The following is a 17,591-nucleotide window of genomic DNA, read 5'->3' as shown; positions in this document are numbered from 1 at the left end:
TAGAATTAAACTGTAGAACCCTCTGCCATATTGCCAAAGGGTATCAATTTAAATGACTAGACTAGACAAATTAATCCAGCAGGGTGGTCTGTATGGCAATTAGTTTTGATAGCTGCTTCTTGGCAAGCTGCATTCCTTGAATACCAACTGCCAGGGAGCAACAGTGGGAGAGGGCCGTTACATCTGGCTGGCCTTTAGGTGACCCCCAAATGCTGGAGGCCCAAGCCTGATCAGACAGGACACTCTGTATGTTTCAGTGCCCAGGGATCCTTGAATTTAAAGTTTAGTTTAGCTGCGAAGCATGCTACAGGATTTCAGGCCCTTCACATTCCAACCTTGTGTGGGGGGGCAAATTCCTCAGTGAAAGGGCCGAGGAACATAACTAAATTCACAATGGAAGATACAAGTTTCTAGTTCTCATAAATGAGAAGGAGATGCTAGTATCAAAAGGAAACCGTGCAGTGGCCACACATCCCCCTCCTCCCAAGGAGCCCCATGCTTTTAAGCCTTTCCGTCGATGCGAAATCCAAGTTAACCCTTCTTTCAAATTGCCCGTTTTGGAAAGCGCCCCCGCGCATTCTCCCCCTCTGCTGGGGCGAGAGGGGCCACGCGAAAGAAAGGAGGGAGATTGAGCTTTGCAAAGATCGGAAGGGGGCGCTGCAGAATCCCTCCGGCTGCAAGACGGGCGGACCTCGGAGACGGCGAAGAGAAACCGGCGGGCCGCTGGCCGGTAGTTTCCCATTGACTGGGAGTGAGTTGGCCGGGGCGCGATGTCCGATCTGAGCTGCTGGGAAACTTTGGCGGGTACCCTCTTCCGGCGCTCCAAGAGGTAAGGAGATAAAAGGGAAGGAGGGAAGCGCGCGCAACAATAGCGTTGGTTACCCCCCCCGCCGCCGCCCCCCTCGCAATTACGCATCGAGCGGGGCTGTCTCGGAGAGGGAAGTAGCCAGACTTTGAAGGGCGGGTGTTGTGCGAAGCGGGGAGTTTGGATGCGGGACCGGGGAGCAGCAAATTAAGCCAGCGTGGTTCGGGGGGGAAGGCGCTTTCGATCCGCGCGGCTCTTTTTGTGAGAGTTGCCGGGGCGCCGTCGCTGCGCCCGCGCCACTTTTCTGTTTCGCGGGAGGATCGGTCAGGAGAGGAACTTCTCTTTCTCCCCTCCCCCGTCCCGCATCTTTTGTTGTTGCTGCTGCTGCTGGGGATGTCCAGATTAGGACATCAGTTGCAGACCATATTCAGCGGCTGTGATGCAGGCGTGCCTTGGTGTGAATGGCTGGTCCCAGTCCGGGCCATTTGAGGTCACTTGATCTCATTTGGATATCAGGCGGTGAAAGGAGCCAAGAGATTTAGGATAAAAATCCGGCAATCTGTCTTGTTCCCAATCCTGACTGAACTTTGACCACCCCGCTCTCAGCAGATTTTGGTACCATCCACCAGAGGATCTTTCTGGCTAGTTCTGGGGATTGGGAGTGGGAAGCACTGTTTTTCATTGGTTCTCCTCTTTCCTCCATGACAGTCACTGCAGGCTATGTTGTGGGGAGGGGGTGAGCGATGTCTGCAGTGTGGACTGCCTCAGTGCTCCTATCATTTGCTGCTGCTCTTTCACATCTAGGCGAAACTGCTGGGTGAGGTCATTTAACAATATAGAGTGTGGTACCATCAATATGCCCCTGATACTCAGTTGTCTCCAACCTTGCCCAAGCAGGTGATGCTTCTGCAATGCGGACCCAATGCCTAGAGCAGGGGTCTTCAAACGTGGCCCTTTTATGACTTGTGGACTTCAATTCCCAGAATTCCTCAGCCAGGCATGCTGAGTGAGGAATTCTGGGAGTTGGTCACAAGTCATAAAAGGGCCAAGTTTGAAGACCTCTGGCCTAGAGGCTGTGAGGGTCTGGATGGGGAGGAACCAGTACTTGACAACCCCTCGGGTTTTTGGTTTCCCCCCCCCAAGATCTAGTGCAGTGGTGGCGAACCTATGGCACGCGTGCCAGAGGTGGCACTCGGAGCCCTCTCTGTGGGCACGCGTGCCGCCGCTGCCAGCAGCTTGTGCAGGTCCATTAGGCTGCGGCTGCCACCTGGGGCGGCCCACACCCATCAAGCCAAAGGCCACCCCGAGCAGGGAAAGCCGGATCCCCATCGGCGCCATGACCCCCCAGTCCAAACTAGAATTGCATGCCTCCCCCCATCTATGCTGGGCCTCCTGCCGACCGCCCCACCCACCAGAGACCCCCTGGATCTCCCCCAACCCTGCCTGGCCCCACAGGCATCTCCCCCATGAGCAGCATCGAGGTGGCCATGCCCACCCCAGCCACGCCCACCCAGTCTGCTGTGACAATCACAGCTGTTCTGGATCATGTAGATCCATGCCCCCCTGAGGGCACCACAATGCCCTGGCACTTTGTGATAAATAAGTGGGTTTGGGGCACTCGGCCTCTAAGGTTCGCCATCACTGATCTAGTGATTTGTTATCTCTGACTTGCAATGGCCAGCACTACCCCAGGCCGATTGGTGCACAATCTGATGACTCTCCTGGACTTGCAGCTTCTGCTCAAAGGAGTGGGGGGGGGAGCCATGCTGGTGGTAGTGGTGTACATATCTGTTTTGTATGCCAATAGGTCTTGTTCATGATCAATCATGCCTTGGTCACTTCCTGCCTAGAGTACTACAATAGACCCTAGATGGGCTGCTCTTGAAAACCACCTGGAAATTATAACCAGTTCAGAATGCGGCATAGCATGCAGTGTTGGTTGCCCCTTGCTTCACCCATATTACACCGCTGTTTGTGAACTACACTGGCTCCTAGTTGCAATTCAGGGTGCTGTTTTTCACCTTTAAAGTCTGACGTGGCATAATCTTTGGAACTATCTTTCCCTGTCTGCCTATCACATAAGGCTGAAAATTATGGGTGCATTCCAGTTTTTCCCCCTTAAATATTGCCATCTAGGAAACCTGCCTCTTCTTCCACGATTCGGCAGGCCCCAACCCTTTTAACCTTCTGTAAGGACCTTTCCAAACATTGGTAGCCTGGTGAGGGTTATTGGAAGCATCAGAGAAGGACGGGTAGGTGAGGTGCCAAGTTTCTTTTATTGCTTTTATTGTTTATTGGTTTTATTGCTGTTGTGATCAGTTGGAATGAGCAGCAGCCATATAAGTTATTAAATAAACAAATCTAAGTAATGAGGTGGGGCCTGTGTGTGTACAAGATATGTCTATTTTCAACACGGTCAACCTGCCAGATCCCTCCTGTATGCCCTCCAAGAGAGGCATTATAGCCAGACCTACTTAGAGCACTCATTTTAGTACAGTAGTACTTCTGAACCTGATACATTCATAGCTTTCAGGATCAAAATTTATGTGAATGCTATTTGTCTAAGTCTTTGGAAGAACTTTAATACCTGTATGGGTTCAGGCTTTAAAAAGTTCTGTTCTTCTCAATGCCTTTTCAGCTGCCTCTTAGAACTGTCCAAAAAATGGGCAAAAAGGAACTAGGTCTCCTACAGTAGCATCCTAGTTGCTGAAACTCAGGGATACAGTGCTTCTAAATATGGAGGTTCTGTGATTTAATCTACCCTTTCAAAGCTATCTATGGAGTAACTGCATTTCATGACAGTGAATTGTGCTGCTTGTGGGCACGGAATTCCATAAATGAATGTTGTGCTGTCTATTCTGAATTGCTTGTCTGTCAGTCTTAAGGTATTATACAGGTAGTCCTTGACTTATGATCGGGCGCTTAGCAACCATTCAAAGTTACAACATACCTGAACAAAGGAGTTACAACCCAGTTCTGAAGTTTCAATAGTCCTCCACCCCATTGTCATGTGACCACACTTTGGGCACTAAGCAACAAGGCCACATTTTTGGTTGTTTGCTGCTTCACGTGGTCATGTGAATTATTTGATGGTTTTGTTGAAAACTGGAAGTTACTTCGATACAGTGGTTTTACTTAATGACTGCTGCATTAATGACTGCTGCATGGTTTTACTTAATGACTGCTGCATTTGTCTTATAACCGCAGGGTTCACTTAACGACCACTGCAAAAAAGGTCGTAAAATGGAATGGGTGACATGACCATTTTGCAACCGTCACAACATTCCACTGCAGTGGGCAGATGTCAGGGACTACCTGGCAAATGGAAATAAAATCAGGGATGACTTTATCCATACCATGCATTACTGACTAGGCATCACATGTCTTCTTTTGCTAAACAAAAAAAAAGTGCAAACACTATTATATTGTTGCCGGCGCCTCGGCATAGTCAGCTGACTCCATCGCTGACTATAGGGGGTGAAATTTTGGCCCCCTCAGAGAGGGCGCGCAACTTGGGAGTCCTCCTGGATTCACGGCTGACATTGGATGACCATTTGTCGGCCGTGACCAGGGGGGCGTTTTATCAGGTTCGCCTGATTCACCAGTTGCGACCTTTTCTGGACCGGNCCATGTAACACCGCTGCTGCGCGAGCTGCACTGGTTGCCAGTGGCCTTCCGGGTGCGCTTTAAGGTGTTAGTTACCACCTTTAAAGCGCTCCATGGCATTGGACCTGGCTATCTCCGAGACCGCCTTCTGCCACAGATTCCCTCCCATAGACCGGTACGCTCCCACAGAGTGGGTCTCCTCAGGGTGCCGTCGGCCAAGTAATGTCGGCTGGCGACCCCCAGGGGGAGGGCCTTCTCTGTGGGTGCCCCCACCCTCTGGAACGAACTACCCCCCGAGATCTGGATGATTCCGGATCTCCTTACTTTCCGCCGCACCCTCAAGACATGGCTTTTTCAGCAAGCGGGCCTGGCCTAGGGAGGATTTTAAACCGGGTTTTTTAAGAATAATTTTAACTGCACAACTTTAAATATTGGTTTAATTTGGTTTTATCTGGTGGGGGTTGTAAACATGTCTATGTTTTTAAACATGTTGTGAGCCGCCCTGAGTCCCGTTGGGAGAAGGGCGGGATATAAATCAAAACAAATAAATAAATAAACAAATAAATATTTTTTTGAGGTCATTTCCCTGCTTTAATGGTCTCTAGTATCTATACTTTTTTTCTTCTCAGGGATAATATTATATTGTATAATGGTTTAGTGTACACCAGTCACAAAGATGGTACCTTTATTTACTTAATTGCTTCAGCAATCCCCGTTTTATTTCTGCACCCCCATTGTTCATATCCTTTTCAATGGAATAGCTCTCCATTCTTCACCACCCCCTCCACCCCCTGCCACCCCCCACCCCCTGCCATTCATGGAATCCCTTTTTGCCTGTTGCATCTTTAATAACCACCATGCCTGGAATTATGTCTTTGTGATTAAGGAGGTTGCAACGTGCATGAGGAAAAGTCACCACTTCCTGTTGTTGAAATGTGCTTTTGGGCAGAAAACTTCAGTTCTGGGGAGGGTGGGCAGCTAAGCAGTCTTTTATAAAGCAACTTCAATTTTGCTTGATCTTCCCTCTCAGCTTCACCCCCTGTATCTGAGAACGTTCTTCCCATCTGCAACGTCATCAGTAATCTTCATATCTGTAATCGTCTCTGCAAGATCTGCCAGTTCCTGTTATGTAATTGGTTTAGATGTATCTACATTTCACAAGGGCAGAGTTTGAATGTGGGCATTTTCCAGTGCCCACTGTCAATTTTGCAATGCTGTTTGATTCAGTCCTGAGTTGTTGAGTGATTCCTTCAAGGTTTGGTATGTGCTTTTCTCTGGACTGACTTAGTGAGCCCAGGTCACTGTGTGACACAGAAACGATGGCCTTTCCCTCCCTAAAATTGCTTTGTGGCTGTGGAATGCTGCTCTTTATGGCCCTCAGTATTTAAAGTCATCCTTAATAGAGCTAATGAAGAAAAAGCCCACTTCTTTCAAATTGGTGCAGGGATCACAGATGCAGTGCAGAGTGCAGGCAGACCGGAAACTGCCTTGGTGTGCTTAGACCAGTATAATCTGGTCTGATTAGCAACAGCTCTGGCAATTCAGGCAGAAAGATTTTTTTAACAGCTGGGCTGGCTTTTAAACATGGAAAATGATGAAAATTAAAAACAACCAAGCTCAGAGAACTCCAAGGACTGCACAGTTCAAGCTTGAGCTACAGATATTATCTGCTATTGATGAGAATTAAACCCAGAGTTTTTAAAACCCAGATCATTTTCTAGCATGTCTTGTATTTTCAGTTATAACTCCCATTATCCCCACCACCACCCCCCATCTATCTGTATCCCATGTTGAACTATTTCCCCTTTGAAATACTGCAGTGGGCTCTACGTGGGGCTATCCTTGAAAAATATCTGGAAGGTTTAGCTAATAACAGAATGTGGCCGTGCAGGCAGTCTTCAGCATGTAACAGCTTTGCTGTGCGAGCTGCATTGGGTGCCAGTTTGTGTCTGTGTTCAATTCAAGTTATTGGTATTGTAACATCCCATTACATTGGTCCATCCCACTTGGTCAGGCAGGGATGATATGTCCAGAACTCAGACCGGTGGGCTCAAGGAACAGGGTCTTCTCTGCCATTGCCTCTGCTCTGTGGAGCATTCTCCCCCCCCCCAGAGGTGAAACAGGCCCCCACTGTCCTGGCCTTCTAGAAGGGGGTGAAAGCTCGGCTCTGTGGGGTTGTTTGGGGAGCACAGAGGAACATGCAGTCAGGAGACTGGTTAGTGCCCTGAACACTACTTTTTAATGAATTTTTAACATTGTTTATAATAATCCTTGCCTTTTTAAATCAACAAAATGTAGTCTGATAGGACAGGAGGTTGAGCAAGGTTGAGGGACAGTTTCTTCTTATAACTATGTCTAACCTGCTTCTGGGCAAATCTTATGTTCCCATGACATGCACTCTGTCACACCTTTGCTGTAATCATGAATCAAAATGGGAAGCTAATTTCATAAACACAGAGACCGATGAGTAAGGATGAGCAGGCCTGTGTGTATTGTGTGTGTAATATTTTCACAGTATTGACCCAAGTACAGTATGTCATTTAGCCATGTTTAGGTCTTTAGCATGTAGACACATACGTATATGCTAAAGACCTAAATGTGGCTAAATGACATACTGTACTTGGGCCAATACTGTGAAAATAATGGTCCTCTGCTAAAGAAATGGGTCATGGCTGGCCAGAAACAAACTAGATTTCATTTAAGAATCATCCAATTAACTAGCAATAATGGGATTGCCCCCTGATCGATTAAAATCATTATAACAATAGTATGATTACTTCTCGTATATTTTTCTCCTATCAATATATTTACTCGATAGCTAATTTTTTTGAAGAAAAAAAAGGTTTTATGGTTATTTTAAATAAAAATAACTAAACCAGTGTTTCTCCAATCAGGCAACTTTAAGATGTGTGGACTTCAGGGGTTTCTTAGGATTAAAAAAAAAAAGTTAAGATGGTGGCCACAACTGCACAATTAAAGGCCTCCTCCTTTTACTCGTGCATGGTTTGATCGCCTCATCTCTGCTTTTTGTTGTTGTTTTACTTTCCCATGATGCCTCTGTTTCCTTTTTTCTTCTGGCTATTACATTCACTGCTGGATGGGTGATACATTCCACGTCCAGCTGTGACAGCCTCTATTTACCTCTCTCTTGATGGCCAGTCAATGTCCAGTTGCTGGTCCAGGTCAGCAAATCAGCTCTGCCCTGTTGTGCTGTCTTGTTTCCTCCTGGCTGTGCACTCCTAACTTCCTTATTCCCTGATCCTGCCAAGCAGCCATGAAAAGGGATCCCAGGTCATTGTGAATTGTGCCTAGGGCAACAGTGAATCACTTCCTTTCTCAAGTTCAGTGGCTGATGCCTCTGACTGTGACTTTCCATTCCATTCCTGGGGGAAAGCTTTTGGCTGATATTTAAGTCCTGGAGGCAGATGTGCTGTCTGCCACTGGTTCCAGGCAATGGCCTGCGTCTGCACACTTCCCATTTAGTTTTCTTTCAACAAATGGAACAGAGACTTACTTCCACCCTGGTGCCAGGTTCGTAATTTTTTATGGAATTCACTGGAAAAGTGGCTGTTGCGTTAAAGTATTTTATCAGTTTGCTTATCATTATGACCATGGCCTTTATAACATTGTTTTTCAACCTCAGCAATGTTAAGATGTGTGGACTTCAACTCCCAGAATTCCCCAGCCTGCATGCCTTTAAATTTTCCTTCCATTTTCCATTAGCCTTGGAAATTATGACTATATCATTGACACCCATAATTTTTCCTACCCTGGCTGCCCAGAATTCTGGGTGATACTTGTTGCCCATGAAACCTTGTCCCTCGCATAATATCATCTGTTTCTCTGCTTTTGCAGCTGTCGAAGCAGCAACAGGAAGAGCCTAGTGGTTGGGACTCCTTCGCCTACCCTCTCACGTCCTTTGTCACCCCTCTCTGTACCAACAGGTAAGAACATGCCAAATTAGGAAAGCTTTCCTTTTGGGGTGAGGACAGACATCCTTAACAAGACATGGAAAGCAGTAGGCTGGACGTAGGTCTCTGATGAAGAATATCTTGGTACTGCATTCTAAATTGTGGGAAGAGAATCCTAGTGAAATAGTCTCTTGTATTATTTTAAATATGATGGCCAACATCATGTAGCCTGGGGCCAGGTTATTTGAAGGACCATCTTTTCCCTGTTTATATCTACCCAACCACCATTGCTGGGAGAGGATATGCTAAGCAGGTCCATCTAATGCAACCAAGAAGAAGGGCCATCTCCATAGTGGCTCTGTCCCTGTGGAACATCATCCTTGCAGAAATAAGATTGGCTCCCACCTTGACACTCTTTTGAAAGGCTCGGAAGACATGGTTTTGCCAGCGGGCCTGGAGATCTCAGGATGATAAGGAGCCCCTCGAGTGGTTGATTTGTTTGTTGTCACCAAGGGGTTAAAGGTTTATTGAGTTCTGTATTGGGGTTTTATTTCTATAAGCCACCTGGAGTCACCATGAGTGGGTTGAGCTGACATAAGTGTTCTTAATTAATTAATGGATTTTCAATGAGATGCTTGATTCTTCTGCTTCATTCTGAATGATGGATTGAGTGAGAAAATTAATATGTGTGTGTATCCAATACAATCAGAGATTAACCACTTTTTTGTTCATTTACTTACTAGCAGTTTTATGCCACTCCTCCCAATGTTTCAATGGAATGGAATGGAATGGAATGGAATAGAATAGAATAGAATAGAATAGAATAGAATAGAATAGAATAGAATAGAGCTGGAAGGGACCTTGGAGGTCTTCTAGTCCAGCCCCTGCTCAAACAGGAGAACCTATACCATCTCAGACAAGTGACTGTGTAGCCTCTTTTTAAAAACCTCCAGTGATGGAGCGCCCACGATTTCTGGAGGCAGGCTGTTCCACTGGTTAATTGTCCTCACTGTTAGGAAGTTTCTCTTTAATTCCAGGTTGCTTCTCTCTTTGGTCAGTTTCCGACCATTGTTTCTTGTCCTGCCCTCTGGTAGTTTGGAGAATAATTTGACTCCCTCTTCTTTGTGGCAGCCCCTCAAATATTGGAATACTGCTATCATGTCATCCCTGTTTCTTCTTTTCTTTAGACTAGCCAAACCCAAGTCCTGCAGCTGTTCTTCATATGTTTTAGTTTCCAGGCCTTTGATCATTTTAGTTGCTCTTCTCTGAACTTTTTCCAAAGTCTCAACATCTTTTTTGTAGTATGGTGACCAAAGTTGGTTGCAGTATTCCAGTTGTGGTCTCACTAGGGTTTTATAAAGCAGTACTAATACTTTGTGTGATCTTGATTCTATGCCTCTGTTTATACAACCCAGAATTGTATTAGCTTTTTTGGTTGCTGCTGCATTCCTACCCATTTCTACCCATGTTTAAGCTTTTGGGTGCTGTTCAAGATCTCTTGGTTTCTTCAAAAGATTCTTTTGAATCATTAACGAAAGTCCGTTTTTTTTTGTCCTCCCTCTCTCCAATCCCCTCCTCTCTCTCTGCAGCCAGTAGCAGTCCAGTTGATAGTCCTCGCAACTTCTCCACTGGTGCCTCTGCCAGCTTTCCATTTGCTCGCAGGTAAGAGACCACAGTTCTTAGGTGACCCCATCTGATGGTTCACCTTGGCTGAGCTTGTGGAAAGAATCAAGGGAATCTGCTGTAAGGGACCACAGAAGCTGCTTGGGACCAGGGAAGGAGAAGGATGGAAGGAAGTGTATCTAGGCTGAAAGAAGATTTCAAGGTTTGGCGGGGGGGGGGGGGGGGAGAAATCAGTAGAGATTCTACCAATAAAACACTAGGTCCTCACAAACTGGAAAAGCTGAGTCATTTTACTTACTCCTGATTTTTATGTTGTTATTATTATTATATAAAAGCCTTGGAAATCTCCATTTTTGCCTAAAATTGGAAATTTGTATTTCTCCCTTCTTTTTCCATTGTGGAATTGAAGGCAGCTATTTGTGCAGGATAATCTCCTCTCCAGATTTAGATCCAGTTTTGCTAAGCGTCAGCAAGTTTTCCTTCCTTCAAGCCATGTAATGTATTTCAAGAAAAAGTGTGTTTTGAAGATGGTTCCCAGGTAACAAAGAAGACCTGTTGTTTTCTGTTTTGTTTAAAAAAAATCAAAGCAAAACATAATAGCAAAATGAATAAAGAAGCCCAGAGAGGAAAAACTGGCAGCCCTTTCTGGTTTGTCAACCACAGGTCTTCTTCCTTGCCAAGTAACATTACTGTGTGAGTTTTGGGTGGAAAAGACTTATCTCTCATGACAGGCTTTGCCTTGGATCACGCATACCAAAATAAAAGTATGATATAGGAGAAGAGCAGACAGACCTAGGGGGAGGAGTTAAGTGTTCCATCAGCTTAGTGTCTTTGCGTTCCCATAAACGCTTTAAGTCCAACCCCTCCTGAATTCCGTTGACCCTTATCTGGTGCTAATTTAGTGTTGAATTTTGGTTAACCAGATTCTTGTATATAGGCTTGAATAAATCTATGCTGCCACCTTACGATTGGTCCTGATTGTACCTGACATATCACTAATCATGTACAGAGTGCATTTCTGTGCATAATTCAATAAATTCAATCAGAATAGAGCTGGAAAGAACCTTGGAGGTCTTCTAGTCCAGCCCCCTGCTCAAGCAGGAGTCCGTATATCATTTCAGACAAGTGGCTGTCCAGTCTCTTCTAGGAGTTATCATAGTTGACTTCTACACAGTAACACTATTTTGCTCTTTTTCAGCCTCCTTTCTAACTTCTGTTGGAATTTTTATTCCTTCCCAAGTTCATTTCTGAGCTGGCAATAAAAAAAAAATCAGACAGTTGTATGAATTAAATTATTTATTTTTCACCCAAAGAGCAATGAAAGCCAGCTCTTAGGTCTTTCATTCTTTTGCTCGCCAATTTTTACATTAAAAAAATCAAATTAAGTAAAGTATAAGTACTATTTCAGGTTAGGAGCAGTGGTGGGATTCAGCCGGTTTGCACCACTTCAGCAGAACCGGTAGCTAATTTTTTGTTGCCCAGGCCCAGAATGGACTTCCGGAAGCGGCATCCATACAGAGAACCGGTTGTTCACATATTTGAATCCCACCACTGGTTAGGAGGGTTAGAAAAATGCCCCCAGGCCTGGAGAAGGTATATTTCTGTGATTCCTAATTGTATCTCCTCCCCCACCCTTTTCTTTCCCTGTTTTGCTTTTCTACTTCTCCTGTTTGATCAATGATGCCTCGGAAAAAGCCATGTTCCTCGAACTGACAGGTAATCTCAGAAATGGGAAGAAATCATGTAGGATTCTTAAATCTATTGAGTTGTTCTATTTTGTTAGGGGCTGTGCTAAATACTTTCTTATAGAGTGGCCTTGTAAATACAGTTGACAATGAAAAATAAAAGATGACCACTACTTTTTTTGTGGGCAAAAACTTCACACTGAATCATGACCCATAAGAAAACCATCACCCAGGCCTTTCAGAACAGACAGTCTGGCTCTCGGCTAATCGCCTTGATTTTGGGGGGAGAAAAGATGGTGTGTATATTTAAATACAATCCATTGCCCCAAGTTAAAAGAAGAACAATTTTTCAGGCTTGGAGTTTGCAGATGATAGAACTTTGGCTGCTGGATCAGAAGTAAATAAAAAGAAAATGAAACTGCATTGGTTTCCCTAATTGCTGAGCAAAATAAAGCTTTAATCTTGATTCTCTTGATTGCAATATGTTGCTACTGTTGGGGGTTCTGTTGAGAACAGACATTTTGCAGTTATCAAAAAAAGAATCCTTCAGAACTGGACATTACTGATTGAAACCCTGAAAAGAATTAGGATTGGTTGAAGGAGAGAGCCTCCTAGCATAGTCACTAACAAAATAGAACCTCATAATTCTCTAACCCTGGCAACCATCTTTAGTTCCCTTAGGAAGTCTGCCAGGTATGTAAGACCAAACAGCCTGAAATATGCTGGAAGACCTGTTCTCTTGTTTTTATAAATCTTTTAAAGAAGCTACCGAGAAGGCAAAACAGGGAACTGGAGGGCAAGGGTGGTGGTGCTGCTGGAATATGGTTCCTCTTACTCCAGCATTGTTACATTGGCAGTTTGGGGAGAAGATGAGAGCTTGTAGTTAGAAATACCACATTCATATAAAGAGTTGGGTTTTGGAAAGTCATCCCAAAAAATCTATGCTTGGTCTGGAATATACAGTGCATTTTGACTGAGTTTGAAAGAGAGAAGAATGGGGATATATGGATGGGCTTTGATGTGTATAGGGAAAAAGTCCCTTCCTTCCCCCAGTGTTATAGATCAGCCGTCCCCAACCTTTTTGGCACCAGGGACCAATTTCATGGGAGACAATTTTTCAACAGACGGAGGTGGGGAGGAGTAAAGTGCAACATAGATCCCTCACATGCGCAGTTTACAGTAGGGTCCACACTCCTATGAGAATCTGATGCCTGCTGATCAAAAGTGGAGCCGAGGCAGTGATGCTAGCGCTGGAGACCGGCTGAAAATAATAATCATAATCATACAGATGAAGCTTTGCTTGCTCGCCCATCACTCACCTCCAGCTGTACGGCCCAGTTCCTAACAGACACGGACCAATACCAGTCCATAGCCCAGGTGTTGGGGGCCTCTATTGTAGATGATATTTGAGCAGTCATGTTAGTCTTTCCCAGTTGTTTTCATCAGTTTGATAGTGCTGCCCTCTTTTCTTCAAGACTTGATGTCATAATATTTACCTCTGTTTTTGCAGGGCTGATGGCCGAAGGTGGTCCCTGGCGTCATTGCCCTCATCCGGCTATGGGACCAACACCCCCAGCTCTACTGTTTCAGTAAGTAGCGTGGAGTAAATCTGGCATTTTATTATATGCAGATTCTGTGCTAAAGTGAGTCAGATTTTTATTTTCTAGTCTAGGAAATCTAAGAATTATTGTAGCTTATATAGAAAGCCCGTGACTGAGAAATGGTGAGCTACATGAAGTCCATTAAGACAGACCCTTCTTTAGAGACGGGGTGAATGGCACCTAGCAATAACCTGTTTTCCATCTTATTTTCCTGGAAATATTCATTTCATACCTACTTTCCTTAACCAAGTTTGCTAGAATTTTTTAGGTTGGTGCTGTTGAATTGTTCTTATTTCTGGTTTCACTAGCTGTCTCAAGTATTTGCTAGAAATGTATCAACTTATCATCATCAAAGTAAACATGTAATTCCAAGGAAAACTTGGTTCTGCTGCTTGGTCAATGTTGGGAAATTTAATAAGAACTCAGTCTTGTAATTCAAGCTCTCAATGGCTTTTTAAAGAAACACTGACAGGCTAAGAGGATATTGAGAGAGGCCTAGAAGTTGCTTGCAGAAGTGCTGTTGGTCGAGATAAAGAGGCCCCATAAAAACCAAGGCTTAGACGTATGTAAACTCTACAGTTGCCAGAGTTGACATAGCAAGAGCTTATCTTCCTATGAAAGGAAGTGGTTTTTTTTAAATTTTATTTCTTAAATACCACATTTCCCCCTTTCTCAGTTTTTCCAGCTGTCTGTTTATTCCGAGGCAACTGGTTCCTCTGCAGATATTAAAATATTCCATGATGGTGCGTCAGAACAAGGGTTGTTACTCACCTTCCTTCTCATGCTGGTCTATCATCTTTTTCTCCTTCTCCTCTCCAGTCATCGTCTTCCTCCTCTCAGGAGCGTCTCCACCAACTGCCCTACCAACCTACGCCTGACGAACTGCACTTCCTTTCAAAGCACTTCCGCAGCACTGAAAGCGTTCCAGGAGAAGACGGGCGCCACTCGCCATATTTTCGTCCTCGGTCCCGCAGCTTGAGGTATTATTGGCTTTGGATGAGCGTCTCTTCTTCAGATGCTTCACAATGAAACCTCTAATGAAAGTAGGACAAGGCTGTACAGATGGTCCTCACTTAATGTCTGGTCACTTAGCAACTGTTCAAAGTTACAATGGACGGGTACGAAAAGGTACTTATGACTTGATTCCTGAGTTCCAGTGGCAGCACATGCACACGCCTTCCCATGATCGCATGTCTGCATTTGCCAACTAGCTCATCTTTACTGCTGGCTGCAGCGTTCCATAGTTACGTGACATGATTTTTATAGCAAAAAATGCCAATAAGTATGCACTGATTCTCTTAACAATCATGGCATTTGCTAAACTGCTGCCCCTTTCGCTTTACGACCACTCTGTTCATTTTACAACTGCAGCAAAAAAGGTAATAAAATCGGACCATGGATGCCTCAACTTAAGACCATCATAACTTACAACAGAAATTCTGGGCTTTGTTGCGGATGTAAGTCGAGGACTATCTGTATAAAGCGGATTGCACAGGAAGGAATTTATGCAGGAGTACATATCCATTCTTAGCGAACATGTTCACTCATTTAGCCCCTTACAAGGCATCCATTTTGCACCTTAATTCTAATCCTGAATTTTAAAAAAAGGTGAACCTATCTTGAAGTGCACTTTTTTCTCTCCTGCTCCAGTGTAGCAGAAGGAGAACAATCCCTTCTTCATCACTTGCTTCGTAAGAGTTTTTTTTATAATTTGAGACACTGTTAGGCTTCCTCACCTAGACTGAGCAATAATCACTGATTGGGCAATTCATGACATAACTTGACTCTCTGCTTGACTTGGCTGAAAACTCTCAGACAGGGCTGCACTAGATTAGAATCTCTTAAACAAGAATACAGGAAAGCCTTACCTAGAGTGGGTGGCCCACTGCTAGTGCAAAAATGGAGAAGGCACAGTCTCTGGTGTTTAAACTGGAGGCTCTCTTCCTCTCAAAATAAGAGATAGGTAGAAACTGTTGTCCAAAGAGAGCAGGGGCAAGCATTTGTGCCTGGATTTCAATATAAATACAGCTTGCATTTACTTTATTTAACTTTATTTTTGATTTATATCCCGCCCTTCTCCCAACGGGGACTCAGGGCGGCTCACAACATATTTAAAAACAGAAACATACAGTCCCCACCCAATAAAACCAATTAAGAATAAATATTTCAGAGTTGTGTTATTTAAAATATTCTAAAAAATGAACCCGATTTAAAATCCTCCCTAGGCCAGGCCAGCTTGTTGGAAANCATCAGTGCTAGACAGGAGTGTTTGTGGAGGAGAGGGAGGAAGAAGAGGAGGGTTGTAGGGTCTCTTGGTGCTGAGCTTGGTTGTTTTCTTGCAGACATTTCATTCCCCAACTAGGTAATATCATCAATGCTAGACAGGAGTGGGGTTTCATTTTTCCTTCCTTCCTTCCTTCCTTCCTTCCTTCCTTCCTTCCTTCCTTCCTTCCTTCCTTCCTTCCTCCCTCCCTGAGTCTGGCCCTGCCCTAGTCTTATCTCAAACTTCACGGAGTACGTGGTACACCCTGCCTCTCTCTGGAGTGGTACAGTCCTATCCCACCTGGCCTCTCCCTCCTTCCTGCTACTAATCCCCCACCTCTCTATTTCTTCACAGCGGTGGGCTGTCCCCAAGAGCGGGGCTACATCTTCGATGAGTGTGGACCCCCCTGCCCCAAGACCTGCTTCAACCACGCTATACCCCTGGGGGTGCTGGAGTCCCACTGCTTTAAGCCCTGTGTGCCAGGTTGCCAGTGCCCAGCAGGTTTCGTAGAGCACCAGGCCCACTGCATCCTCCCAGAGGCCTGTCCTCCCATCGTCCACGGCACCCTCTGAACTGGACTATCTTGCTTGGCCTTCACTCCCTTTTGGGACACCCATGGACCTTGGACAGGCACCTTCAAAGCTGTTCTGGAGCCTCCTTTCCCACTCAGCCGAAACACAACACACAGGTTCACACATGCAGCTACCATGCAAGGGTAGAAGCTACCCCTGGTCATGGATTCTTGTGTCTGAAAATTCTGGACCTCGGTCCTCATGAAAGAGGCGAAAACGGGGAAAGGATTTCCATGCCACATTCCAGAACAAACCGCAAGTTTGAATGATGAACTGTAGTTAATGATGCAAAACCAAATAATTGGGGAAAGTTTACGATTTGTCTTGTGTGGGTTGCATTATGGGTCAAAGATATACACAATTCTTCGTCCATCTCTTTTTTCTTCCTGGGCCTTCAGGTTAAAATTACAAGCATGCACATGTACATATCTACACACACACACACACAGACACTTCTTTGCCATCTCCTTTCACCTTCCATTAACCAGATTGGTGGGAAAATACTAATCCTTTATTGTCCAATTGCAAAGTGCTCCTTGGTAGCAAATTGGGCCCTTCTCATTGCACCAACCTAATCCAGAGCTATCTGGAAGGGTTCCTGGCCTTCTTGCTGGCAATCTCCGGATCATGCTTTCAATCTGGCTTTTTACTGGGACACTTTCTCGGACAATATATGAGAGATGCCACCTAGCAGCTGTTGGCCATATCATCTGAAGAGTCTGATAATTGTAGTAGGGGTGGGGGTCCCCACAGTAGACATCCGCAGTCACTCAGCTGGTTTCATGCCTACGGTGTGTCTAGAAATCACTGTCTCCTGGGTTCTAGGCTGTCACCCACAACAACAAACTGACTCTGCAGTCAGTCTCAAGTAACAGAATAAGAGTTGGAAGGGACCTCGAAGGTCTTCTAGTCCAGTCCCCTGCTCAAGCAGATCTTATACCATGTCCAGCCTCTTCTTAAAAACCTCCAGGGATGGAGCACCCACAACTTCCCATTAATTGTTCTATCAGGAAATTCCTCCTTAGTTCTAGGTTGCTTCTCTCCTTTGTTAGTTAGTTTCCATCCGTTGCTTCTTTTCCTGCCCTCATTGTTTTGGAAAATAGGTTGACCCCCTTTTTCCTTGTGGCAGCCTCTCAAGTACGGGAACACTGCTATCATGTCACCCTTTGTCCTTCTCTTTACTAGATTAGACATACCCAATTCCTGCAACCATTCTTCGCGGTGTAGCCCAATGGGGACAATGTTGTAGTAACGGCGGGTGATTCAGTCACACCACTTACCGTTTTTCTCCTGGTTTTTGGTGGGGTCTGTCTTGAAAGTCAGCAGAGGCTTCATCATTCAGGGCTCACCAGCAGATACTGTCAGTTGCAGCTTCAATGTGATGGTAGCATACGATTTTTTTTCAGTGTCTTTGTAGCGCTTGTGTGACTGACCTTCTGGTCTCTTCCCACTACCCACTGGAGTAGTATTTCTTAACCTTGGCCACCTGAATATGTGCCCAGCCACCATTGGAAGCTTAAGTACA

General features: G+C 45.1%; 1 protein-coding gene across 1 annotated transcript in view; it reads left to right on the top strand.

Annotated features, from left to right (window-relative positions):
* The first annotated feature begins 770 nt into the window (after positions 1–770).
* The window catches only part of MAST3 (microtubule associated serine/threonine kinase 3), a 43,894-nt gene continuing 27,073 nt past the window's right edge, over positions 771–17,591 (top strand). The window contains exons 1-6 of the mRNA XM_015810046.1: positions 771–829; positions 8,267–8,355; positions 9,912–9,984; positions 11,641–11,661; positions 13,141–13,219; positions 14,051–14,211. Coding sequence (XP_015665532.1) covers positions 771–829; positions 8,267–8,355; positions 9,912–9,984; positions 11,641–11,661; positions 13,141–13,219; positions 14,051–14,211 — 482 coding nt within the window. The remainder of the gene's footprint in view (positions 830–8,266; positions 8,356–9,911; positions 9,985–11,640; positions 11,662–13,140; positions 13,220–14,050; positions 14,212–17,591) is intronic.

This window comes from Protobothrops mucrosquamatus, unplaced genomic scaffold (genome assembly GCF_001527695.2).
Source record: "Protobothrops mucrosquamatus isolate PMUCROS unplaced genomic scaffold, P.Mucros_1.0 scaffold6, whole genome shotgun sequence".
NCBI classification, from domain to species: domain Eukaryota; kingdom Metazoa; phylum Chordata; class Lepidosauria; order Squamata; family Viperidae; genus Protobothrops; species Protobothrops mucrosquamatus.
The sequence above is the reverse complement of the archived record's forward strand: the minus strand, read 5'-3'. Positions and strand labels throughout refer to the sequence as shown.